At 41.4% G+C, this 27923-nt stretch overlaps 1 protein-coding gene across 10 annotated transcripts in view; it reads left to right on the forward strand.

Annotated features, from left to right (window-relative positions):
- Nucleotides 1-396: 396 nt before the first annotated feature.
- Nucleotides 397-27923, forward strand: part of si:ch211-200p22.4 (phosphatidylinositol-binding clathrin assembly protein) — a 110205-nt gene continuing 82678 nt past the window's right edge. For 7 of the 10 annotated variants that reach the window (XR_005641733.1, XM_039823267.1, XM_039823275.1 and 4 more), the window contains exon 1: nucleotides 20322-20523. Coding sequence is in view for 9 of the 10 variants with exons in the window: in XM_039823267.1 (XP_039679201.1) it covers nucleotides 20361-20523 (163 nt within the window). In the remaining variant the exon portion in view is untranslated. Of the gene's footprint in view, nucleotides 1673-20321; nucleotides 20524-27923 lie in introns of those variants that run through there. The other 3 variants (XM_039823273.1, XM_039823272.1, XM_039823274.1) reach the window with 3 other exon arrangements.

Genomic DNA, 27923 nt, shown 5'->3' on the forward strand with positions numbered 1-27923 from the left:
TGACTGACAGATGCCCCTACCACGATATAGGTCATATTATAGGACCGCCCTACCCCCTGATAGTGTGATAGCCTACTTTAAAACATTTGAAAACTGCATAGTTGGAAGTGAGTAATTTTGACTGGAGTCCATCATGACCCCAATACATTGTAATACATTTTTTTTTTAAAGAAACTTGTAGAATTGTAGAAAAAAAGCACCCGTGAGATATACAAAAAATATATATACCTCTGGCATCTGCAGGTACCCCAGTTGGTAGGATTTGGTTAAACAAAAACACACGAGTGGAGTAGCCTACTTGAACTCGTGGAAAGTCGTGGGGTTCAACGATTTAAATTCCGAGCCTTCCAGGGGCTCCTGAAGGCAGCACAGTTGTGAGATCAGCTGATTTTTTACGCTGCCATTTTGTCCGGCAGAGCAGCAAGCAAGCAAGCAAGCAGCCAGTCAGTCCGTAAAGAGAAACCACTGGTGAGACTTTTCAGACAGCAGCGCAGGACGGGACTGTCGGTGGTAAAACGAGCCGGTAATGTGGCGTGTGCAGCGGAAGGACTGAACCAGCTGAGCCCGAGGACCGTTAAAGGAAATAACCGAGCTAAGGGAGCTGTCATTTTCAACTTAACAGGTCCGCCGGCTCGGCTCTTTATTCACAGACCACAGCTAACCCCCGCTAGCTACTCGGCTAACACCCACCGCTCCTCGCATCTTTTCTCACCGGGAGAAACGGCACCTGTCCCGGCTGTCAGTTACACAGTATCTTATGAACTCAAAACAATGTGCTGCCAAATTCTGAATGACTTTTCACGCCCGAGGGGTGGTTTAACACACACTTTAAAAAGCGACCAGTGATAGCTAACTAAAGCAGTCAAGCTAACAAGTTGACGTGGAGGAGGAACTCAAGGTTTTTTTTTTTTTTTTGGGATTGTCGAGATTTTTGTTGCTGTTCTCCAAACTGTGATTTCATACGGATTACTTTTTTGTTGTTGCCTCGAGGTGATCAATTCAAAAAACAAATCGTCCAGGTTACAAAGCAGCCAGTTAGCGATGTTTATTTGTGGCCAGAAAGTAATTTCCAGTGTTTTCAAATTCCACAGTGGGACTCTTTCCTGGTTCGAGTACTGCAACGGAAACATTAGCTAACACAGACTAGCTCAGTTTAGTGTCGTCGTGTTGTGTTTACTAGATAGATAGATAGTCGGAATAAACTGTTGCCAAACAATTTAACTATACTGCAAATCAGCTGTTGATTGTGGGTTTCATTGTTGAGCCAATCCTGTACCTGCAGGTTTTTTTTTTTGCCACCAGTGATCTGACATTACTGCAGACTGCACAGGTTTTGTACGCACCTGAAACAAAAAACAAAAACCACAACAGTGGGTGTCTGATCGCAACCCTTTACCTCCACTTGACAGTGAAGTCACGTTGAGTTGTGTCCCGCAGGGAGTTGATCCATTGATCGGATCGTTATTGTGCTATTTTAGCTGATTGAGGGGGTGAAAAAAGAAAGCAGAGAGAGAGAGAGAGAGAGAGAGAAAGAAAGAAGCGATGTCGGGCCAATCTATCACGGATCGGATCGCAGCAGCGCAGCACAGCATGACCGGGTCGGCTATCAGCAAGGCTGTGTGCAAAGCCACCACACACGAAGTCAGCGGACCCAAGAAAAAACACCTTGACTGTGAGTATATCTTCTTTTTAGATGTCTAGTTGTGTCTGTTGTCAGCCAGCTGCAGGGCTTCAAATGCAGCACACTGAAGCTCTGATGCACACATTCCTTCACACACTGGCTGGCTGGTTGGACAGGTAACAGATTATACAGGCTGGGTTTAGAGAATAAAGACCTGCATGCTTCTTTTTACATGTAGCTCACATACAGCCTGTTAACTGTTTGTATACTGAGACAACAAGTGACACGTTAGCAGTAGTAACTGTGGGGATGCTAGAGTCAATACATTTACCAATTATCTTTTTGATTTTGATCAATCCTTTGGTCTACAAATGCCATATAAGACAAGTGCCTCTTTTGAAGTTACCAAAAGCCCAAAGGAATGTCCTAAAATTGCTCGACCAACCGCAGAATATCCTTAACAATTCAATTAAAGCTACTACAACTAATGGTTGGTGTCGTTATTGTTTAGCCTGTCAATTACTTCTGCAATCAAAAATTATTAATTTCCTATACTTCGAAATGTTAGAAAATGGTGAACAATGCCCTTCAAAATGTCCCAGAGCCAAAGGTATAGTCTTAAAATGGGCTTCAAATAAAGATTATTTTCATTATCGATGAACGCGATTTTCTCGATTAATTGCTTTCAGATGCCCATGCCCATTAGAGCTGGGCAATATATCGATATCGTGATATGAGACTAGATATCGTCTTAGATTTGGATATCGTAATAGGCCTATGGCATAAGTGTTGTCTTTTTCTGGTTTTAAAGGCTGCATTACAGCAAGGTGATGTCATTTTCTGGACTTTCCAGACTGTTATAACTGTTATCTATTATTTGCCTTTACCCACTTAGTCATTAGATCCACATTACTGATGATTATTTATCAAAAATCTCATTGTGTAAATATTTTGTGAAAGCACCAATAGTCAACACTACAATATCGTTGCGGTATCGATATCGAGGTATTTTGTCAAAAATATCGTGATATTTGATTTTTCCATATCGCCCAGCCCTAATGCCCATTATATTTTTCAGAGCTCAACATGACTCATTGCTTGTTTTATCTGACCACCAGTCTAAAATTCACAATTTACAATCATATATGACCAAAAAAATATATAAAAACATAAAATCTCCACATCTTAGGACCTGGAAACAGAATATTTAACATTTTTGCGTAAAAAAAATAAATAAGCGAAACAATTTATCGGTTGTCAAAAAAAGTAGACTGATCATTTCAGCTCTACTTCAGATTGCTTGTTTTGGCCAGACAACCGTCTTAAAACCAAAAATATGAAATTTTTAATGATGTGTAAAAACAAAAAGTGAAAAGCTGCAAATCCTGATTGATAAATGACAAAATGATCAATCAACTATCAAAATAGTTGGCGATCAACTTGGTCGCTCAACTAATCTTTTTAATAGACAAATCGTTTTAACCACCAATTCAGTTTAGGCCTCTATTAAAACAGAGCCAAGAAAAACAAACCACTCTAAAAGCATCTTGTGTTTCGGGTCCTGGCTCAGTTACAAAACTCTTATGGCAGGATCCTGTTGTACAGACATGACAGAGATAACAACACACGTGACCGAAGCAATAGACGGCAGGTATTTTATCAGACCTGTGGCCCAGGGAGGACAGACTGTGCTCACCTTTTTATATCCAAGGAGAGACAAAATGACAGAGCTGTATACTGTGTATCTCAGAAAACATCATGTTTACTTCATTGGTGCATGGGGTTTCGGGGAAACTTATCACACCGCAAATTCCTGGATCTAAGTTGCTGGTCGTATTTCTCCAGATTCCTGGTTGTCTCTTCACATTTTGCTTTGCAAATGAAGAGTGGATTAAGTTGCCAGCAGAGCCCCCTGAAATCAAACTGAGTCATGTTGAAGGTGGCAACGATGCGAGTGGGACAACAACAAAGGAAAGAATGAATGAACACATTAATCATCACAAATAAGAATGAATCATGGGGATAATGTTAGAGTTTGTGTTAGACATTTTCTTGGGGGGTGGGGGGGGGGGATTTTTTTTTTTTTGCTGAAATTCTGTTTTCTGGGAACCAGCCTGCTGTCGGCACAGGATGCACGTGTTTGATCGATGCTTCTGTTCAGCTGCCTCGCATCCGTCAACTCCTCCTCGTAAGACTCCGCTGCTGACGTTCGACAAAAGTCATGCATTGTCTCCTCTCCTTTTGTGAACTTGGCCAGACCCCTACAGCCAATACGCCACGTCAAGCTTAATCATTGTAGATTATTGATTTCTTTGCGAGAGCAACGACCTCTGTGCCGCAGGGGTAACGGTCAGTGAGTGGTGCATCGCATGAAGGCCTGATTGTCATGTTGTTTGTCCGGTAGATGATTTCCCCGTGAAGGTAAAAATCGAGGCTGTCAGGTTCATTGTGCTGTTGGTATAGTAAGGGCGGGCGGCCAGCGGGCAGGAATGAAGGCAGGTTATAGGTTAGGTCGTCATTCACGCCGGCAGGTAGTCAATTTGTGAGTCGGTTAGCAAGCCAGGGAGGCTGGCAGGCAGCGTGTTGGATCATTACTCAGTCAACTAGCCCGCCAGCTGATCCAACCATCCAGTAATGTAATGAACACAGGCAGCCAGGTGAGATAGTTTTCCAATAGAGCTGGACAATATATCGATATTGTATCGATATCGTGATATGAGACTAGATGTCGTCTTAGATTTTGGATATCGTAATATGACATAAGTGTTGTCTTTTCCTGGTTTTAAAGGCTGCATTACAGTAAAGTGATGTCATTTTCTGAATTTACCAGACTGTTGTAACTGTTCTATTATTTGCCTTTACCCACTTAGTCATTATATCCACATTACTGATGATTGTTTATCAAAACTCTCATTGTGTAAATATTTTGTGAAAGCACCAATAGTCAACACTACAATATTGTTGCGGTATCGATATCGAGGTATTTGGTAAAAAATATCGTGATATTTGATTTTCTCCATATCGCCCAGCCCTAATTTCCAGTTATTCAGTCAGCCCTTTTCAACTTAACAATGAGCTGAACAGGTGTCAATGTACCTAGAATATATGGGGTAGTAAACGATGCGATTCGTTCCCAAATCTAAGGTGGGTAACCAATGGGTTATGCTATTTGTTTTGCCCGTTATCCAGCAGGGAGTTGCGATTTCAAAGGTATTGTCATCTCACAGATGTCTTCAGTCTGTCCGGAGTGAGAAAATATTTCCGTGGGGCCAAAAACCAGCGTTTTAAATCCAATATTTTCACTTAACGTGCCCCAACCTGTCACAACCAGCACAGCAGACAACTAGCCGTGGTATTAAGTCAATGTGCCTCTGCCAAATACTGTAATTCTTCACATAGTTTTGAAATCTGCTCCCATGGTGAGTTACCTAATAACTGCCGTAGTCTGCAGCAGTAAACGTGTTGATGTTGATGCATTCAGAAGCCAGGGCCAAACTGCGCTCCACATCAACTGGATATTGGCACAATTTAGATACATCTGGAAACAAGATGCTACAGGTTTGAACAGGGTTCAGGAGGGCCAGCTAGCTAGTGTGTGAGTCAGCTAACAAGTCCACCGGCTAGTGAATTGTAAGCCTGCAGAGCCATTTATCAACGGTAAGGGAGAAACCTGACAGGCTGTGACACTAGACCTAAGTTAGGTTGTGTTTATGCTTACTTTGTCAGTTTATCTATCTTTCACACAGTCAGAGAGCCCCCACACACACACACAAACACACACACCACACTCATACATCATTTTCTTTCGCTGTCCCTTTGGCACATTTTCACTGCAAGCAGCTGTGACTGTCTGACAGCCAGCTGTGAATGATCTCACCGGCATATTTGCATCTAGACCCAATAACCGCATAACTCTGGCAGAAGCCCTGCCAGCCAGCAGTGAGCGCGCAAGGGTTCGGGAGTCCGCTGTTAAGCTGGAGCAGCCGTGACATTCACGCACCACTGGCGAAAATAAGTGCCGTTTTAAAGCCATTTAGTGTCATGACTCGGACTGTCCACCTCAATTAACCCTCAGCTTGTGAGTCAGCAGCAGAAATGTCCAGTCTTCCCATCCGTTTTGAATAGCCATTCTATTTATAGAAATTATCGTCATGAAAAACCAAAGGAAGGGTTCAGATGGGTCAGAATATGCCTGGGACTGCTTGCAGTTTTCAGGTTGTCAAGGTGAGCGTGATTGTGTGTTTAATCCAGCCTTTTATAAGCAGCTGAGTGATGCCATTTTACACACACACACACACACACACACACACACACACACACACACACACACACACACACACACACACACTTACTTACTGTACTTCTTTCCACTTTGGCATCATTGAAACACTGATTGTTTTTACCATCTTACAGCTGTTAACCCCTTAACGTTCCGGCGGCCGCCACGGGCCGCCGTGTGCCTTTTAACACGTGATGCTATGTATACAGCTCCTATATTTAAGTAGTTACTCATGCCACCACATCTTTAGAAAGCTAAAACTCTTGTGATTTCACTGATACAATCTATTCCAAGACACGATAACAACAGCAGGTACAAGCATCCCCTCTGTCTGAGTAACAAACAACTACAAAATTGAGGTAACTCACCTTTGAAGCCTCATTGTAATCCACAGATCCGTAATATTCTGACAAAAAGGGTCTTGTTACATTGACAAAGGTCCAGACTATCAAATCCAGTAAACTATTTAGTCCAAACATATTATGACATTAAAATATATCCACGGACAGCTGTTTTTAAATTTCAAATTGCGCAGTTATTTAATATTTTACTGTATTTGCTGGAGTAAATCTTGTTTGCATATATTTCCTTGCCGGTATCTGATATCAAAATGGCCCCTGCACTCTGACCTTCCGATTGACACCTCACTTGAACCAATAGGACCTTCCCGGCTCGTCTACAGCCTAGAATAGCCAACGAGGGCCTGCGGTGAAAGAAGGTGTACTTTTATTTTGTGCCAATTGCAACTGGTTGTGCCGATGACTGACGTTTTGCATAGCCAATCAACTTTTCAATATGGGGAACTGATGCTTTCGGGTATTTACAATCCTAAACAAAGGAATGATCTGTCTAGTGCAAACACCGGCAAAAATATCGTCCCACTACTTTCTGCATCCTAAACGAACGGGAAGTTGAGAATGGCGAAAATTAGCAAGTCAAGAAGATATACCCTCCAAGAGGCAGTGGAAGAGTGTACTCGGCCACCGGAAAGCGTAACGAAGTCAGAGGAGGAAATGTCTGAGAAAGACAGTGAAATGTCTTGCATCGACTCCGTGGCAGAGGACATGTTTTACAGGGAGGAGACATTACTCGACAAGTGAGTATTTTACGTATATAACGTTACTGTATATTTAGACAGGCTGTGACCTGGAGCTCACCGTCTGCTTCAGTTTGACTGTTGAAGAGTGTTTAGATGATTTAAATGTTTACTAATTTAGAGAATGGACAGTTCGCTAAGCTAACCCTAGCTTGCTAATTTCACCAAACTATCATGCTAACGTAACACTAAATGAGCCAGACAAAGTTGTCTCTCATCTAAGGGCAACCCTGCTCTCTACTCTTCCGCTGCGAGAGCTCCACAGCTAATGTTACACATTTATGTTGCTCCACATTTACTGCAAGAAGTGTTGCAAAAGAAAACGTTTGAGTAAATACTGCATTACAAGTTTGGAGCTGTTATTGTATTTATGTAAATATCTATGGTAATATCTACACATTTGTTAATATTTTTGGTGGCTTCGCATTCAGAACATTAGTTGTAATTACTGTTATTTCTTTATTTTCACATTATAGGAAATGTGATGTAGATATGGATTGGGAGCCAGCTACATCTGCACCAGTGAGCAAGTGGCCACATGGATTGGAGCAGCGACAGTTCATCAGGTGAGGAGCCTTTCCTTTCCACAGAACAGCAGGAGACCAAGAGGTAGAGGACAAGGTAGTGGAAAAGGAGAGGCGAGGAGCAGGACAGTTCATCAGGTGAGGAGCCCTCATCTTCCAACTCCCCAGAACAGCAGGAGACAAAGAGGTAGAGGACGAGGAAAAGGGAGAGGCTGCAGTCAAGCCAGATCAACCAGCCCATCTGAAGAGAGGTGGAATGATGTTGACGTTCCAGACATCACACCACCACAGCCCACCTTCAGACCCAGAAATGTCCCAGGACCCCAGCTCATACGCATTCGCTACGCACAGCCCTCCAGTTGTTTCAACTATTTTTACCAACTCTGTTTTGAAGACAATACTTCAAAACACCAACAACTGTGGATCAACACACCATTCAACACCCTCTATCCCGTGGATTGATCTGACATTGCAGGACATGTTTGCATTCATGTCTTTAGTTGTTTACATGGGTGTAGTCAAATGCTTTTCTTTCACTGATTACTGGCGGGGGGTCATCTTTATAGCTTGCCGTTCCCGGAACGGGTAATGACTGGTAAAAAGTTCCTCAGGATCTCCCAGTCCCTTCACCTCAGCAGCTCCGTGGGGGGATGCTGCTAATGATGAAAGGAGAGGCACAGGAGCCTACGACCGCCGGTAAGATAAAGCCGCTTCTCGAGGAGATGAGGGACTCCTGTAGAAGAAACTATCACCCTGGCCAGGAAATCGCCATTGATGTGGAATGTTTGCTCACAAAGCCCGCACTGGTCTGAAACAATACATGAAAAACAAGCCTGTTCGCTGGGGTTATAAACTCTTTGTTCTGGCAGACTCCAGGAACGGTTATACATGGGACTTTTTGTTTATGAGGGAAAGTGTCAGGGAAACAGTGGTAAGGGACTCCAGTTATGAGGCAGTGATGGAGCTAATTGATGTACAGTTGCTGGGCACTGGCTATAAGGTCTTTGTGGACAATTTTTATACAAGTCCAATCCTGTTTCGCGGACCTCCTTCTTAAGAGGATCTGGGCATGCGGAACCATCCGCACAAACAGAATCGGATTCCCAAGGTCAAAGGTCAACATTCTGGTCTCAAAATCTCCCCGTGGGCAGCATACGCTGGATCAGGAATGGCTCCTTGCTCTTTGTTCAGTGGCGAGACACAAGGGATGTTTTTCTGTGCTCAACTCTCCACGGGCCCACGCGAGGACACAGTGCAGAAGGAGGATCAAAGGTGCAGATGGGCAGTGGCAGCTGAAGGACGTCTCCAGTTCCACCAGTGGTGAAGGACTACAACCGGTATCGTACTATATATTCAACTACATTTTCATGTATGCTCTTGGAAGTGTTATTTGTGTGCTGTATACATTAATGTTTTTGTATATTGTCTGTTCATCTACTGTAGGTGCATGGGTGGAGTGGACCACTCAGATGCCCTCATAGGGTATTACAAAGTCCTGCAAAAGACCCAACGGTGGTACAAGACTCTCTTTTACCACTTCATGGACATCGCAATTGTAGGAACGCTCTCCTCCTCCAGAAGGACCTTGCAATTGGCAAAGGAGAGGTACCTCTGCATCAGAAGGCATTCAGAGAGACGCTTGCAGTGGAGCTGGCAGAGGCGGGGTCTTCCTCCACAGCCACACCAACCATCCTGCTCCACGTGGACACATCACAGGCCAGTGTAATTTCATCAGCACTGCTGGTCGGCTTAAGTGCAGGCAGTGTCATGCAAAGACACCAGTGAAGTGCTCCACCCGCGATATCCCTTTGTGTTTTGTCGCTGGCGGACTGTTATAATGACTGGCATGTTGCCAGTAACCTGTAATTTGTAAATACTAGTACAGTGGCTGTTATGTGCCTCGCACATATCTGTTCATCAACCACCAGATCGACCGTGTGTGTCTGTGTACAAAGAGAAGGAGAGATTGTGCTGTCTCATGTCATATGATCGTTAACTAATTTAACACATCAGCACAGGTGCTCATTTTCCATACAGGTTTATTTAGTGGCTTGACGGTTAACAGTGAAGTATGGATTTGATTTGCTGGGTTCCTGCAATTTATAGATATGTGTATGTAAAAGTTATATAATAGTACTTCCAATACTTTTTCAGCATAGCACTTGTTTTACTTTGTTGACCATTTTACCAGCGGTTCCTTTATGGGTCTTCAAATGTCCTTTGTGCTTTGTCACTTGAGATTTTTACAATGTCTGGCATGTTGCCAATAACCTCTAAATATGTGGATTTAGATAATATGTAAATAGTTTTATAGTAATCTTTTTGCACTACTTTTTCACCATAGCACTTATTTGAAATTTTTACGAAAGGGTCCTTTTTGTGTCTTCAAACGTTCTTTGTGCTTTGTTGCATGTAGCAGATACCTGTACATACATAATTGTAAATATGTTTATTTAGATATGTTAACAGCTTTTTTTGTTACCTTTTTATACAGTACTTTTCCACCTTACCACTTGTTTTGACTTTTTTACACACAAAGTTAGAAAACTGCAATTGATTGTGTTTATGCTTCTGTTACTCTGTGTCAGAAATACTGATAGTGATTCTGGATATGAGAGGATAGCTCTTAATGTAACCTTTCAATAGAGCCCTGAATGATGACTGTAATGTCAAATGTTCATGGGTAGCAGTTTTTAGTCTAGGTATGTGACCATCATTACCAAGGGTCCTTTTAGAGTCACTAAAATGTCCGTTTTAAGTGAGCCCTAGACATATACCCCTACAAAAACGGGTGTAGAATATTCATTTTATGAGATATTGATATGAAATTTCAACTGGGACTGTGTAAGACTTCATGCTATAGCCCCATTGTGTTTTCAGACTAATAGGTCCCAGCAAAAGTCATCTACAGGCATTTTGCTATAAAAAATAATGCAGACGGACATAAAAAAATATTTTCCAGTATATTCAAACTTCTATTACTCAAAGCCAATAGCACTTACATTAATTCTAACTGTTGGGGAAAGAAGCCTCAGAGTGTTACCTTTCAAAAGAAACCATAAACATGCATGTAGAACAAATGGTTCAAGAACAGCTTCCAATTTACTATGGGTATGCCTTGGATAGGCGTTTTTGGCTAATTTTACAGGAGTGTTAAGGGGTTAAGGGAAGTTGTGACATTTAAACTGAAGTCTAGTTTCCCCTTCACCGGCACACTGTTGTCATGGCAGCAAACCAGCCAACTGGCTTCTGTTAAATGGACTTTAGTTGACAGGGAAGTTGGATGGTGAAATCGGCTGCAGCCTCAGTAATGGTGCTGTTTTTACAACCGTTGGTGGCCATTTCTTAAGCATTTTTTTAAGAACCGTTGAATGCGACTCTAATGGAGCTTCCCAGTAATCCAGATAATGGAATATCTAATAATCCCAGTGGAAGACAACTGGAAGACTTAGCTTGTTCTCTTGCCATTGATCTGTTTTACTGAATGACTGGTGGGAAGTTTCTGCAGCACTTCCGCAATTCACACCTTGACAGCACATGTAAGACTCTTGCTAGTCATAATGTGAGAGTTGTTGGAGTCACATTAATGGGGGTGTGAATGAAGTCATGTAAGTGGCTGATAAAGTGGTGCTGAAGTCCCACCCAGCTTTTGTTCAGCGATGATTGTTTCAGCTTGATGTACTTTTGACGGCCTTCTTCTCGCCTCCTCTAAACCATCTGTTATCTCGGTCCAAAATATGTGTGAATGAGAGGAAGGGGGAGAGAGAGAATGAGAGTTGAGGGGAACTCAATTTCAAAAAACCTTTTTCCTTTTAGCCTTATTTCCATTCTTAAGTATTACAGAAGTAATTGCTTTTATACTGTAATATTAATTATCTTAAAGGTCCCATTTAGCAAAAAATGAGATTTCCATATCTTTTTTGATTATAAAGCAGATAAAGGTGCTATATAAATACTGTGAAAGTATCAAAATGCTCAATCCACAGAGAAATGCACACAGCCCGTATTCAGAAACTGTGCCTTTTTAAACCAGCCATCAGGACATAAGAATGCTTTCAAAAATATAACTGATTGTTTATTTTTATCAATTTACAAAATGCAAAGTGAGTGAACAAAAGAAAAATCTAAATCGCATCAATATTTGGTGTTACTACCTTTGCCTTCAAAGCAGCATCAATTCTTATAGGTACTTGCAAAAAGTCAGGGATTTTGTAGGATTGTAGTCAGGTGTATGATCAACCAATTATAGTATATAGGTAGTTATACTGCATCAGCATGGTCTCTCCCAGACAAATATTTCACAGCAGACTGGTGTTTCAATATGTGCTGTTCAAGCTCTTTTGAAAAAGCACAAAGAAACAGGCAACGTTGAGGATAGTAGACACAGTGGTCGGCCAAGGAAACTTATATTAGTGCAGCAGATGAAAAACACATCAAGCTTATTTCCAGCAGTGCCATCAGCTCAGAACTGGCAGAAACCAATGGGACCCAGGTACACCCATCTACTGTCCAGAGAAGTCTGGCCAGAAGTGGTCTTTATGGAAGAGTTACAGCCAAAAAGCCATACCTCTGACATAGAAATAAGGCCAAGCGACTCAACTATACACAAAAACATAGGAACTGGGGTGCAGAAAAATGGCAGCAGGTGCTCTGGACTGATGAATCAAAATTTTGGCTGTAGCAGAAGGCAGGTTGTTCGCCGAAGGGCTGTAGAGCGGTACAATAATGAGTGTCTGCAACAGTGAAGCATGGTGGAGGTTCCTTGCAAGTTTGGGGCTGCATTTCTGCAAAGGGAGTTGGAGATTTGGTCAGGATTAATGGTGTCCTCAATGCTGAGAAATACAGGCAGATACTTAAGATATGCAGTACCATCAGGGAGGCAAATGATTGGCCCCAAATTTATTCTGCAGCAGGACAACGACCCCAAACATACAGCCAAAGTCATTAAGAACTATCTTCAGCGTAAAGAAGAACAAGAAGTCGTGGAAGTAATGGCATGGCCCCCACAGAGCCCTGATCTCAGCATCATCGAGTCTGTCTCGGATAACATGAAGAGACAGAAGGATTTGAGGAAGCCTACATCCACAGAAGATATGGGGTTAGTTCTCCAAGATGTTTGGAACACCCTACCAGCCGAGTTCCTTCAAAAACTGTGTGTACCTAGAAGAATTGATGCTGTCTTGAAGGCAAAGGGTGGTCACACAAAATATTGATTTGATTTAGATTCCTCTTCTGTTCATTCACTATTCACTAATATGTGTAAAAAGTGCTACAGTCATTCTCTGGCTGCAATTACCCGAAAACACTGACCAATCAGAGCAGACTGGGATTTTTCGGGAGGGGGTATTAAAGAGACGGGCGCTAAAACGTTTCAGACAGAGGGTGAATACAGGTATATTCAGACAGACAGTATGAGACTGTATGGGTTTTTTTTTTTTTTTTTTATGTTCTAGAAGACACCCAAACTCAGGATTTCATCTCCCTTGCTTTTTCAACTACTTCACTCACTTTTTGTGTGTAAAAGGGGAAAATAATAGTGTGTACCATTATCATCATTTGAACCATTATTGCCTCTCGCCCCTTCCTATTGTGACTTGCTTCAGACGATGTTGGATGACACATCATATGCACTAGTTTGTTTCTAGCACACCCCGGCCTTAAGTCCCAGCAGCTTTGCAGAAGGTAAAGTAAATGGCACAATCTCGGCACAATGTGTCTCTAATGGGCTGCTCTCTTGTAGAGTTTAAGCCTCTGTGTTGCTGCGTCATCATTACAGTAAAACCTTCTGTTGCCAGGAAACATTTGACATGTTTTTGACCCTTTTGCTGGTGTTTTTGGCTGTTGCAGCGCATTGTCTATGTGCATTGCTTGTTGGACTCTGTATTCTGCAGGTAGCATGGATTTAAAAAAAAAAAAAAAAAGGGTAAAGGGCCAGATGTACTCTGAACTGGATGTAGACACGCATAGTGGATGTGCACATGGTTTGAATATTACTACATTAGGTGTCAGCATACACACGTGTTAACTCATGTTTGTAGGCATGTACAGTCTTTGACATATGACAAAATGTATGTTGTTGCAGACTTTCAAAGCCATGTGAATACAGAAAGTATAACTCAAAAACTTAAGAGTAAAGCCCAGTAAATCAATCTGTTTTGTGTTTGTTTCTACAAAATCCCAACCATTTACTGGTAGATTTTGTTTTTCATAAAACAGGACCTCCAAAAGTTGCTGATGACTCGCAGAAACGTCAACTTGCTAGCCAAAGTAAATGGCCATTTGTCTGGTACGCTTGTGTTGTCGTCTCGCCCTGGTCAAGCAGTCGTTTTTTATTTTTATTTTTTTATTTTTTTTAACAACCAACATGCTATTCTTAACAGAAATCTTAACCACAGCTTTTGGCTCAGCAGCTTAGTCAGACTATCCTGTTATCGAGCACAGTTTGAAGCCTTTCTACTCAGTAGCAGCTAAGGTTAGGAAAGCTTAATACAACATGCCACATCAGTTTTACCAGCTGGCTGAGCTGCTGTCCCATAGCTCCTTTTGAAAGCATGTTGTGTCGGGCCATTTTTAGCCAAACCTTAAAACTAGGTTACACTTGCATGACAAATTGATGCGGTGCTAGAGAAGTCCGACACTTTGACTCCCCCTGTCTGGGCTACAGTGCATCTTTGTGTTAGTTTAGAAGCTGGATAGAGACACTGTTTACAGTAGGTTATTGAGCTCAGGTTTATGTGGTTTGTGTTTCAGCCTCCAGTGAGTTTGTGCCCATTCGAACTTTACAACTCTATTTCAGACTGGAGCTTGTGGGACACCTTGACAGATCTGCACACGTTTGTTTGTGTGTTAGATGTGGGTGTGCGTGTATTGATGTGGTACTTGTGGGATTATTTCAAGGTTGCTATACAAACATTTACCCTGTACAATAATGATTTAAGAGTAATGCTGAATTTGTATTACAGAAGTTACTAAAATTACCGGAGAGGAAACATCACTTTAAATAATTGTTAATATACTGACCGTAAATGTGTCTCCAAATGAGTCCTTTGTGATCGGATCTCACTTCCCCGATCTATATGCAAATAACCACGTATATCATTTCCGTTTATACAGGCTGGTTGTGTGTAAGTGTGTTTATAAATGTCAGTTGGTACTCTCTCATAAATCATAGGTTAGAAGCGGGTGACGACTAATGAAAAAGCGCTGCCTATGGTCTGTCCGTTCAGCTCTCAGTACGTTTGTAGCTTCTAACTAATAACATAATAATAATAAAAGCTTTAAATAACAAAATAACGGGACTTTTTAGGAAAGGAAACTGTTCACTGTCAGTGGCATTCTGTGACATTAGAACAACTTTGAATGAGAACGTAGTTTTGCTCACAGTTGAGTAGGTGGTCCTTAATGTGGCCCAGGACACATACGCATACACACTGCTATAAGAATGTGGCCACATCCGAATGTGGTCCGAGTGATCGGACCGCAATGTGTCCTTAATGCGTCCTGGGTTCATTCACACCTGTACTTAGAGCTGTCCACTGTGATCGGATCAGGACAGATTTTAATACCAAGTGGAAACAGGGTTTCTGTGATTCTATACGTTAGAAAATCCACATTGCTGCAGTTACAGGGCCACCTGTTGCTGCGAGTTTCGACTAGGGCTGTCAAAATTGGCGCAAAATTAAGTTCAAATATTCGTTCTAAGAGGTTTGAATATATTCGAATATCTATTTTTAATGTTAGTTCTCTCTCTCTCTCTCTCTCTCTCTCTCTCTCTCTCTCTCTCTCTCTCTCTCTCTCTCTCTCTCTCTCTCTCTGGAGTGTGCAGGAGACAGGACATGCCACGGATTACACCTCTGTTGCTGCCTTTCCTTATTTGGTCGCAAAACAATCAGTCTCTTGCCGTTCCATGAATTTGTCCGATGACATTTCTTGTTGTCTTTGCAGTTAACGTTTTACGTTAGCATCTTTGCGCTGTCTTCTTCGCACCCGTTGTTTGTTTTCCAGTACCGGCAGCCGCATGATAGGACGTCATCAACACGCCCACTCGCTCGCTGTGAATTCTCTTCCCGACCGGCTGGGCTCAATCAGCAGCAGGCCAGGGCCACGAACGGTCGCGCGAGGCAGATAGCTGCTTTAGTGCCCTTTTTCTTCTTTTTTTTATTTTATACTCTTATAATATTCAAATATGTATTGAATGTCTGTTTCTTTTTACTATTCTTATATATATATATATATATATATATATATTTAGAATATTCATCGACAGTCTGTTATTTGTTATCACCACAACTGGACCCAATGAAAGAGACCCTGAATGCTCGCTAGACTCCCTCCTTTCTGTAACGTGAGACTAACGCAACCCTGAATGTGCAGGAGCCGCCTATTACTGAGCAGGTGTTGAAATAACATGAAAACAAATGAACGTTGTGATGAAGCAATGACGTGCTTCCTTCAGTAGCCGCCCACAGAAGTTGACGGCATATCCTATTACAACCTAGGCTCTTGAATGTCAGTAAGACACTGTTATCATTGTAAACGCCCAAATACCTGACGTTTCGACAACCATTTTCATATATTTGTTTTATACTCTTTTTTTTTTTTTTTTTTTTTTTTTTTTTTTTTTTTTGAAAAAAGCACAAAAAAAATCTGCAGTATTTTTATTCAAATTATTATTCCTTCCACATAAAGTGTGAAGAATCCAAATTTCAGTTCCCCTCTTTAAAGAGCAATATTTATGCTGTTGAGTCTTGATTCCTCCCCATATTTAGTGTTTTCCTTTTCGGCCATTCTGTCACTCTGTCCTTTTCTTTATTCTTCTGAAGTGTCATTGTACACACAGAGAGATTTATAACCACTAAAGAACGTATTCCCGGAATTAAAAAGGTTCATTGTGATTCAAGGACATTGAAGAATACAAATAGTCCTGCTTATATCCTGCTATTTATGTTTCATTGATTCCAGCCCTGATAGACTTGCTGGGGTGTAGCTGGGTACCATGGTGGGGACGCCTGTGTCTTAAGTGATTGTTGGTGTGTCTAATGCTGTCTAAACAGAGCGGGGCAGCCCCTCCCTGGCTGCAGAGCCAAGATAGGCCCAGTTTAGACTACCAGGCAGGAAAAAGGCTTACTGCTGACTGTCTGGATACGTCTGTTTCAAGTGAAGCCCAAGGGATTGCCCGTGAAGTGTTGGGTGTGTGTGAGACTGTGTGTGTGTGTGAAGGATGAATTGCAGCGGTGTCTCTGCCTCCCCAAGAGAGTTGCTGATTGAGTGAACAAATATCACTGCACAGTTTCACATTGAAGCACTTTCAGCTTCAGCAGGACCTGGCATGACCAGACCATGCTATAAAACAACACAGGAGAATCAAAATTCAATAATTAAATCAATAATTCAGGATCTATTGGATGTTTGAAGTCTTTACATTTACTGCAACAGTTCATTACATTAGTCATGTTATTGCTAGAAAGTCCCAATGTAATTAACTTTCTTTAGCACTATTCCACACATTTCCCCCTCATGTACTCATTTATTATTTAGAAAATAATCAAACCACATCAATAACCACACCCTAAATCCCCTCCCTCTCCAGACACGTAAAGCACACCAAAAAGGTGAATCTGCACAGACATCACTGCTCCATATATACATGAATCATAAATGTTACTTCATTGATGAACAAGTGAAAAGTTACTATTAGACCTTAAAGCTGCACTTATCAATGTTTTTATAATAACACGGAATCAAATTACTTTTTGATCCATTTACTCTCACCGCTCTCGACCTTGTTGACTCCCAAATGAAGGCTAATGTTGCTCTGTCTGCTGGAAGTGTGAGTTTGCAATTATTTGCTAACATGTTCACTATAACAACTTCATAAGCTAATAATGTATGAACATGTTGTTCTCAACTATATTCTGGAGCCCAGAAAAGTCCAAAACCACCAACGAGTTTGGTGATTTAATGTTTTCAGATAACTTGAAGGATTACATGTTCCTCCGTGGGTTGAGAAAATTCCTTATATTCGTCTAAAACCACTCACAGAACCCGTTTAAGTATCTCAAAAATGTCCCATTTATAGGCTGCATTTTTGAATTGGTAGACCGATTTACAAAAAGGACATTAACCATGCAACAATAATGGTCAAACAGGCAGCAAGCCTAGCTCCTTGCTAATCTATTCTTTGTAAATTACTGCACGTTAGCTCCAAAGCTAGTGTACTTGTAGGGCTGTTATTTATACGAGCATAAGTAAGAATGAATTTAACCTTTTTATTTATCCAGAGAAACGTCACTGGACTAGTTGGGGTCAAGGTTCGTTTTCAAGGGAACCAACGCTGTCCCCTCTCCTAAATCCAATGTACTGCACTACACACTCATACACATTTAAGTAATGATAGTACATGGTTTTAAATAGGCTTTGTCTGCGTGCGTGCGTGCGTGCGTGCGTGCGTGTGTGTGTGTGTGTTTGGGAACATTCAGTACTTCTGTTCCCGTTCTGATGTCTGGTTATTTTTAGCCGCGTTCTCTCAGGAGCCTTTGGCAGGGTTCAACTGCTTGTTTTTATTCCCGGAGTCTACCTGTGTGCATGTACGTCTGTCTGCCTGGCTCCGTCGGCGTCACTCTCTTTTTCTGTCAGAAGCCGGTAGACGATCCCCCCAGACATTTGTGCAGAGACTTGCACGCGAAGACTTCATCCTATTCACATGACAACATTTCCCGAATCCCCCCATGAAAACATGGCAGTTGGAGACAAGAGAGTTCTTCTGTCCCTAATTCTCTATATTTGTGTGTGTGTGTGTGTGTGTGTGTGTGTGTGTGTGTGTGTGTGTGTGTGTGTGTGTGTGTGTGTGTGTGTGTGTGTGTGTGTGTGTGTGTGTGTGTGTGTGTGTGTGTGTGTGTGTGTGTGAGACACAAAGAGAGACGGAGAAACCACTCCTATTTAAGACCTCAAGGGGAGAATTAAAGCAGTCTATTAGTAGACCAACTTCTGGTGACACTTTGTCTTAGTTTCTACACTCTGCCTCCTTGTCTTAATCCTTTTTTTCCCCCCTGCCCTCTCTTTATTTCTTCCGCTCCATCCTTCCACCTTTCCTCCCCTGTTGTCCCATTGCATTTTCTGTTTGGATTCTGATGCCTAAACTCTTGAGTTTTGGCAGATATCGAGCACTAATGCTACATTTAAAATCTAGCTACTTTGCTGCTTGAAATCATTCTTCTGTGTATAAAATTGGGCTGCACGATTTGAATAAAAGGTCATCTTGCGATTTACAATAGTGCGATAACCACACCGTCACTTCAGACTCCAAGTGGAGACTTCTTCTTTCGCTTGTACACATTTTAATCCTGTTGTAGCTAACTGAAAATGATGGTTAATCGGTTATTTATCTGGGCTGAAAAATGCCCTTCACGATTTCATCATGTCATTCAGTTAACGCATCACAAAGACAGACAAAGAAACCCCTGAGAAGCTGGAACTATAGAATCTTCTTGCATGAATATGCAGCGATTATCAAAATAGTTCCTATACTTTATATTCTTACATTTATCGACTCCGCTCTAGTTGTAGGAAAACGTTTCTAAGTTGCGTGGCTATCATTTCATTCACAACAGTGATTAAGCAATAGTATACTGGATTCGTCAAATATGACAGAACCCAATCCATTTTTTTGTGATGTCCATATCAGTAGCCTACTGTACTCTCTTCTTCTCTACCTCGTTCCATGTCCACACTCAGTTGGAGAAAAATGAATATACCATTTTACATGTGAAAATGACTTGTGTCCAACCAAGCATTCTCAGATAGTCCGGGTCGGTTTTCTATCTTTTAATTTTTTTTTATCATAGTGGATTATGCAATTTAGTGGTTCTCTTTGACACATTTTCTGTTTCTGTTATCAGCTAACTGACAACACCGTGAATGAAATTTGATTCCGTCTAGCCTACATAAGATAAAAGAAACTTTTTCTGCCACATTTTCGGCTCTAAAGTTCTCCACTCTAAAGTGGCAATACACAAAAACACAAAACAATTTGTTCATTCTGTTCCCTCCTCTCCATGGTAGCTTTTTTTATTTTGTTTTTTTGTCTTTTTAACAGTGGAAAACACAATTAAGTTGTCATTGCCATTTTTCTGTTTCTTTTATCAGACAACTGCAATGAGAAGAGAACAATGATTTTGATTGTGAGTGTGACTCGTAAATGCTACCTGTTGATTTAACTGCTGCCCGACGACTTATTCCCGAGAAGCCGTCTGACAATATAAACGTAAATCCCGATCAATGATTAAACCTCTATTATGTCTTTGATTGCATTGGCAGCAAGGTGAGCGATCATAGAAAGAATTGGATGGGACAGACGCGTACTGCGTCATGTAGGAAAAGATTTGTTTTCCCTGTCAACACCAACAAGAGTTTTCATATTCATCCACTCTTTATAGTGTGTTTATAAAAAGCACTGTTAGATAGCGTTCAGTGTGATTGTAAAGCCAAAAAAGGAAGAAAAGGATGTTTTTTTGTTTGTTTTTGTCAAATTTAGCAGGCTTAGAAGTCTTAGAATTCTTTACAGCTCTCTCCACCTCCTATCGGAAGGATTTGAGAGGGGAAGAAAGAGGGAGGGAGGGGTGGACAGGGAATCCTCTTTTGAAGCAAACCCTGTCTGCAGTCCCTAACACAGAAACAGACAGAGGAGAGAAGGAGATTACTAGTACATGCCAGACAAGGTGCTGATACTGCGGAGCGTTAATCTTTAACAGATTGGGGCTGCACTCCTGCGTCTGGCTTTTCAGCTGTGTGGTGTCTGTTAATGTGTACGCACGGCGCCCAGTTACTCAGTACACATTCTGAATGAAGGTCAGTCAACTCTGCGGCAGTACCCTTGCTCAGTTAGCGGTGTTATTAAACCTTCATAATCTCAATTCCCTGTGGAGTGATCAGAGCCGCAGGGTGGTCGAGCAGTTAGAGACGTCGTCCTTCAACTGGATGGCCAACATTCAAGCCTTCTTCGTTGGCAAGTATCCACCCTACGGCAGTGTCCTTCAGTAAGACATTGAATCGCCGCAAGCAACGGAGGTGTTGTTCTGTTGTGTAGTTGACCTCTGACCTCTTTTTGAGAGACAAAACCGGAGAGAGAGAAATTCCCTTGAGCTCAACAAAGAATTGTATTCGTTAAGTTCGGTTTCTTTAAGCTCTGATAATGCAGGATTCCTATTATATCCTGTAGTTCTTGTAAGCATTTGACTGCCAATAAACAGCGTTCCGTTTTAATAACTGATGCGTGCTTGCTGAATTGAACAATGTGCCTGCCGAATGCATGGAGTGGAGGATCCAGAATTTCCACTCCTCGCAGAATCCCCCCCCCACCTCAGTGCCAGTGCCCGGAGATCTTGGTTCACCCGCCAGTAAAACTTCAGCCGAAAGCAGGCTGTGCTTCGGGCACTCAAATTTTTAAAACACCAGCTTTTTCTTTTTTATGCCGGTAACCGCAACAGTTTAAATGGCTTCACAAAGTTGTGCGGTACAAAAAGAAAATCGCGACTCAAGCTATGAAGTAGTTTGGCCTAGCTAACAGGCGTTTCCAGGCTGCATGTTGTCAAAAATATTCATATTCAGCCAAGTTTTGAAGGTGTCTATTAAAGAATGAGCAGGGAATATGACCATTCCCAGTCCTGATTCCGATATTCTTACATTTCCAGATATTGTATTCTATTATATTAGCCCATTTTAATGATTGTGTTTAGTGTGTATGTCTGAGATCCATTGCGGTGATATTCCGCGCTGCTAATGCTGATGAAATCACTATCTCTGGGCAATGAGGTTGAGCAAAGTGAGAAACCACTAAATGAAGAAAATAACGGACGTTGTTGTATCTACTTGCTGCTAGGACAGCATTGTTTTCAGGAAGGTCACAACGTTAATGATTACATTGACAGTCATGTGTTCCTTCAAAGTATTTTGACAGAGTTGTCAACATACTGCCTTCAGAAAAATCTCCCTTAAATGTGTAAAGTCTTCGAGATTAGTCCAGATATGTTCTCTACAGAGCCGTGTCGTTAGGAATCCCAGCTATGTGAGCCTGGCCTTCCCATGGTGGTCTCTGAAGGGACAAACTGTGTAAAGCACACAAAGCAAGGCACTGATGTCCCGTCATGCCCGACCAAGGCTTTAAAAGATGTCAAGACAGGATTGAGAAAATGGTGGCAGGCCTGGTCATAAGGGTTAATCCACCTCAGACTCTATCCCACCAGGAGGTATTGTTGAATTATCCAGATCCCACTTTCCAAATCTTGGTGTGGAGACTGATTGTCAAGTCCACTGATAGTAACTTGCAAGATACCGGTCCGTACCGACTGATACCAGCTTTAAAAGCTACAGCCAGACAGATTTTTTTTCTCCAGTATTGTTATCAGCTGCATCAGGCAGTTAGGTAGGTTCCAATGGAGAAGCTCTAAATACCTTTTGAACACCACCTAGTGACTAGCTGGTGAACATAGGGGAGCATTTAGCAGCTAAAGAGATGAAAGTTGATGGAGAGCAAAACAGAGCTAAAAGGAGAGTGAATATCAGACTTACAATTGTCAGTTGGGATGGAAACATGACCCCAAAATATTGTTAATGTTGCTCTGTGGCAACTATTAATAGGTTTGCCACATCAACCGCTTAATATTTTAGTTATTAATAGTGTTGTGTTTCTGCTGACGTTAAATGGCCAAAACATAAGTTATTAAAGGTTTAACTTAAAGATGCACATTTTAAGCAATTTTCCCAATAGGTTTTTGGTCATGTTAATAAACAAAATGATCAATTAATGAATAAAATCCTGTCAAATGAAAAAAACATGATGTTCCTCTATGAAAGCTTTATTCAAACAATATGATATTGTTTGAATAAATAATTGGGCCTTTTGTTCACCCAAAAAACTAGCCTATTCAATTCTAATCTTTGTTTCTTTTCTCCTCCGATTCTTTTCATTTTCGGGCACCTTTTTCTGTCATCTTATAGTGTTAGTTGATCCCCTTTGGCAGAATTGATTAAGGGAGAAGGAAGAGGTTTAAAGTGGGAATCTGCTAACTAGTGACCATGTAATATTAGCAAAACATGAGCTGGATAAAAACGGAAAATGTATTCCTGTTAGAGGTTAATTAGTTATGTATTCTAGCTGGTAGATGCACCAGACAGACAAGGAAATGGAAAGAGAGTCATGAGACAAGTTTGTCTGCAGATCAGAAGAGATGAAGAAGAAGATGGTGTGGGTGGGTGGATATAGGAAGACCCGAAAGCAGAGCCCAGATAGAAGGTAGCCAGATGTGATCTTGGTCTCCTCCTCCTGCCTTACTTCCTCTGCTCTGATCGGGCCACCTGCTTTTTTTTTTTTTTTTTTTTTTTCTCTCTCTCTCTCAGGAACTCCCTCAAGTTCAGGTTGAAGATACTTACTGGCACACAATAACAATGTTACAACAATATTGATAGATTTCTCTTGGTTTATTGAATCAAAGGGTACCAAGCACACACTTCCTCATCAGATTCTGATCCTGAGCTCTTACACTGGTCCCTTGGTACCAGGAAGTCTCTGCTCTATTGTGGTTCAGTCAAGAGCCCACAGAGATCAACAGATGACCAGTAACAATGGAGCTCAGATCAGAGAGGGACAGAGAAGCTTACTGTTGGGAATGAGATCACATCTACTCAGCAGCCATTCCTCCCACATGTGTGTGAGGTTGTCACAATGCAGATTCCTTGTACAATGCAGCAACAGTCAGACAAGATAAACAGATAAGGAAAAACTAAATGTAAGAGAGAGAAGAAGGCCTACAGAAGAAAGTAAAAAATAAAGCCATTTTCCCGATTTTAATTAATCAATCATTTTGTCTATAAAATGTCAGAAAATAGTGAAAGTCATAAATTCCCTGCGCCCACGTTGACGTATTCAAATTGCTTGTTTTATCTGAATTTAATCTGATATTATGAATTGATCAATCATTTGCTAATACATCGTTTCATTCCTAAAATGCACTGTTTAAGAACTCCAATATGTCTATTTAGTGCTAAGCAATGAAGTGATCATAGTCATCTTAAAGGATTGGTTCAACATTTTTGAAAATTGTCCTATTGTGCTTTATTGCTGACATTTGAATAAGATTGATACCACTCTCGTATCTGTATACTAAATATGAAGCTAGCAGGTAGCTAGCTTAGCATGAAGACTGGAAGCAGGGAGAAACAGCACTTTGACATTTCTAATTGTGTACCGATAAAATCTGGCTGCTGGCTGTAGCTTCATATTTATTGAGTGGTGTTGATTTCATAAGTTTTATTAGATTTCAATAAGTGGATTTCCCAAAAAGTTCCAAGTCTGATCACATTGAAATTATGTGATTTCTTGATACACAGCTCTGTTGCAACCAATAAACACATTGTGCATTGTACAACGGACAAAATGAGATATGAAATATAGGAATTATAATACAGAATCTTATCAGTTTTCAAATTTGCTAGTCCCCAGGGAAAAATCACAACATTTTGTTTGTAGGTAAATGATATGTAATGTGGAAAAGTTGTCATTGTACTTCCTAAATTGTCATATTGGGAGCATTTATTCAGCCTCACACCTAATCACATGTTGGGATGTGAACACACCACCTTAAAGTGTGCACTCTTCATCTGAATAACACTATCATACTCAAAATAACCACACATCTGAATGTTATGCAGTCTGATTATTTAATGTCTGGTTACAAAAGCCTTGTTGAGTAAAATGATTATTGTATAAGATTATCCGCCACATTGCACAGCCTTATACAGTAATAAGTTAACCTTATGCTAGTCTATATCCTTGACGTTCCACGGATTTCACTCATTTAGGCCGGATATCCATTGCCTTGGACCTCCTTTGTGTTCGATTTTTGAGGACTGTGGTTAATCTTTTCTCAGATCCAGACAGCTAGCTAGACTATCTGTCCAATCTGAGTTTTCTGTTGCATGACTAAAACAACTTTTGAACGTACATGTTCAACCAGTACAAGTTCCTTCTTGAGTTTTCTTCTTGTTTGCAGCGGCACCGCGGCTTTTCCCGATGCTTGGCGCCGCCCAAGATGATTGGGATTGGTTTAAAGAAATGCCGATAAACCGAGAACGTTTTTTTTTTTTTCCTGGAATGCTGTTTGGACTCGCCAGACCCTCCTCCGCAGCGCTGCGGTGGAGCAAGGTCTGGCAAAGCGAGGCTATCCTTATGCAGAATAGACCAATTCTATCCAACCAGTCAAGTTCCCACCAAGACCATTCGACTTCAGCTTTCAAAGTATACTTGTAGTGAAGATAGACTTTTGACATTGTTATATTTTCTCCTACAGTGAGCTTCAGTTCTCGGTTGTTAAACTATCTTGTAATATGTCTGCTTCAATTAGCCGGGTCAGAATCCTTGTGCAGCTTTTGTGCAGGTAATTGCTCGCAGGGCGTCGACGTGTCGGCCAGAGCCTTGCAGTCGAGGATTGTTGACGACTGAATCTTGTGTATTTTTCATTTTTGGTCTAAATAATTGCTCAGGGTTTTCTTGGGAAAAAAAAAAAAACACCCCCTCTGACCTGTTTCTGCTGCGTACCATGTCAAGAAAGAGAGGAAAGATAAAACGAGGCGAGGAGGCTTGTTGAGCTGTGAGGATTCCTGCAAATTGTCCGGATGAAGAGACACTCATGCCTCTCGTGTCTCATTATCTTTTTCTCCTTTCCCTCTATTCTTGGTCACTCATGGTTTTCTCGTTCTCCCTCCGTGTTTGACTCGCATCTTCCCTCATTTCTCTCTCTTTCCCCCTTTCTGTTCTCTTTACCCTCCATTTTTCTGCGCCATATGTATGCCTCAATCGCCTTCCCTTTTTCTCCCCCTGCTCTGGGATCAGTGGCATCTAATGCTTTCCACCCTTAATGCCCGATTAAGTCAGCACATGTACCCTCTTTACATTATCACTCATGCACATACACACTCGTGCATGCGTGTTCCCCACAGACCTAATCAGTCCTTCTCTTAGTTCTCTCTCTCACACCACTTCCAGACCTAATGAAAAAACATGAGCTCTGTTAAACAGAAGGTGGAAAGAAAAGGTAGCAGCAGATAAAATAAAAGCGAGATGGAGTGGATAGATTGAAAACAAAGCCACCAGTCGCTCTTAATGCCTGTTCCCGGTTCAAAGATAAGAATTTCATCTAATCAGCATTGGTGATATCATGCAGGGAATGGAGTACTGAGGGGGAAAAGACGTTACGGAGAGCCAGAAAGGACTGAAAGACAAGGTGATGATAACAGTCAGAGCAAGGCTAGTATTGACAAGACTCATTCAACATGCTGATGCATTCATATAGCCTGCAGACGTTTCCCAATAGGCATGAAATCCCACTTGAAAACTGCAATTCAGATGCACTCGGTTAGCCTCTAAACAAACGTCGTTCTGCTCGGCTGTCATTCACAGCGCTAAATGCAGCTAAATGGATGTATTGGGCTGTTGTGTACCTTTTTGTATTACATGACACTCATTTGTGTTGAATAATAGCCCACCACATGGTGTGTTCTGTGTTTTGAAGTGGGAGAGGTGCCATGTTGAGTGATGGAGAATAATGCTGTACTGGAAGTGTGTGTGTGTGTGTGATGCGTTAAGTGAGCGAAGGAAAGCGCGAAACTGGGCTTCATTGAATCAGTGCACGTGCTCGTACGTGCGCGCGCACCTGATTATGATGATGAAGTCTCCCGACGGGACTCTCCCTGCTACAGTCCTACAGTAGTCTAATGAGAAGCTGTTTCCGTAGTTACCAGGTGTGTGCGAGCTGCCAGCTCATAATGCCCTGTGGTGAAGAACAAAGGATGGAGAGTGGAGGTGGATGGAGGGAGAGCGAGAGAGACAGGTTGGAGGTAAAGGCGAAGGAATTAAAGGGACGAAGAGCGCCAGGGAAATGAAACAACAAAACCTGATATCTGGTGTGAATCAATTTAGCCGTGTGTGTCCGTATCGATGTCTCTGCTGGAGTGTGTGTTTGTGTGTGTGTGTCCTATTGTGTGAGTAAAGACACTGAATCTTTTTAATAAGCTTGGGGACCTGAACAAGAATCCGTTCAAATCGATCTCAACTAAAGTGGTGAGAACGATGAGGTGGTGCCAAGCTGTTAGTATCTGGTCCGATCTTATCGAGCACCTTGCAAATAAAGTTGGCTTGTTGTAAATTAAAGAGGTTTTTATGCATCGACAGCTCGATAAGGTCTTGTGTAAAAGAAATGGGGCTTCTGTCACCTCCTAGGTTGAATGTGAAATCCTCAGACTCGCAAATGTCTACATATCTGGGGTTTTCTGAATCTGCAAATGGTAAAAAAAGTTAGCGTTCATTGTGAGAATTAATATATTTTCTCACGCCTGTGTATTTGGTCAAATCTTCTCCCCAGTCTCTTAAAAACACCCAGTCATCATTCAGCCACATGCTTCTGCCTTGTTTCTTCCATATTCTACACATCCATTCAAATCAAAGCAGCATGTAACACAATGAGCACTAATGTAATACTTAAGCTAAAATATGATCTTTCAGCAGAATATATAATACAGACTTATAGTTGTCAGAAAGCCCCTTTTTTTTTTTTTTTTGGGGTGGTCAATTTAGTGGTTATATGTCATGATATTGATTTTTGTTCAACTGAAGGCCTAGCCGTATTAAATTCATGTGCCAGTTACCCTTAGCTTGTATATTGCTACAGTGTTAAGGAATGCATGTATATATGGTTCATGTTTTCTGTGCGGAAGCATTTGAGTGTATGTGCACCTGTGGCCGAAGAAGAAAATATTATAAACTGTCATTTAAATCTTTTAACTAAAATATTAGTATCTATTAAAGGGATACGCCACCGTTTGTTGAAATAGGGCTTATCACGGTCTCCCCTAGCTCTAGATAGGTGGGCCAACGCATTTTTTGTGCATGCATTGTTTTAGTCCGGTGCAACACCGGCAGTGCCGCCACTAGTTAGCTTAGCATAGTGAATGGAATCCTATGTTGCCGGTTAGCATTTTGTGATTAAAAGTGAGCCAACAAAAGACAAAAAAAACAACCGAATTACTTGCACTGAGACAAAAAATGCATTGGCCCACCTATCTACAGCCAGGGTAGACCGTGATAAGCCCTATTTCAACAAACGGTGGCGTATTCCTTTAAGCTACCGATAACTGTCAGCAAATTTCCGACAGTCCAAGATCACAATGTGCTTTCACGATGAATTGATCATCGAAATTGTTGCTGATGAGTTGTCTGTCGATTGACTAATTCATTATTTTGCAAAGACCATTCCATCTGTTATTTTTAAAAGCAGACCAAATATGGTGAGGACCACTACAAAGAAGTTGTGAATGCTTTTACATGAGTTTAAACAGTCTTTTAAGAATCCCTCA

This window comes from Perca fluviatilis, chromosome 14, assembly GCF_010015445.1.
Source record: "Perca fluviatilis chromosome 14, GENO_Pfluv_1.0, whole genome shotgun sequence".
NCBI classification, from domain to species: Eukaryota; Metazoa; Chordata; class Actinopteri; order Perciformes; family Percidae; genus Perca; species Perca fluviatilis.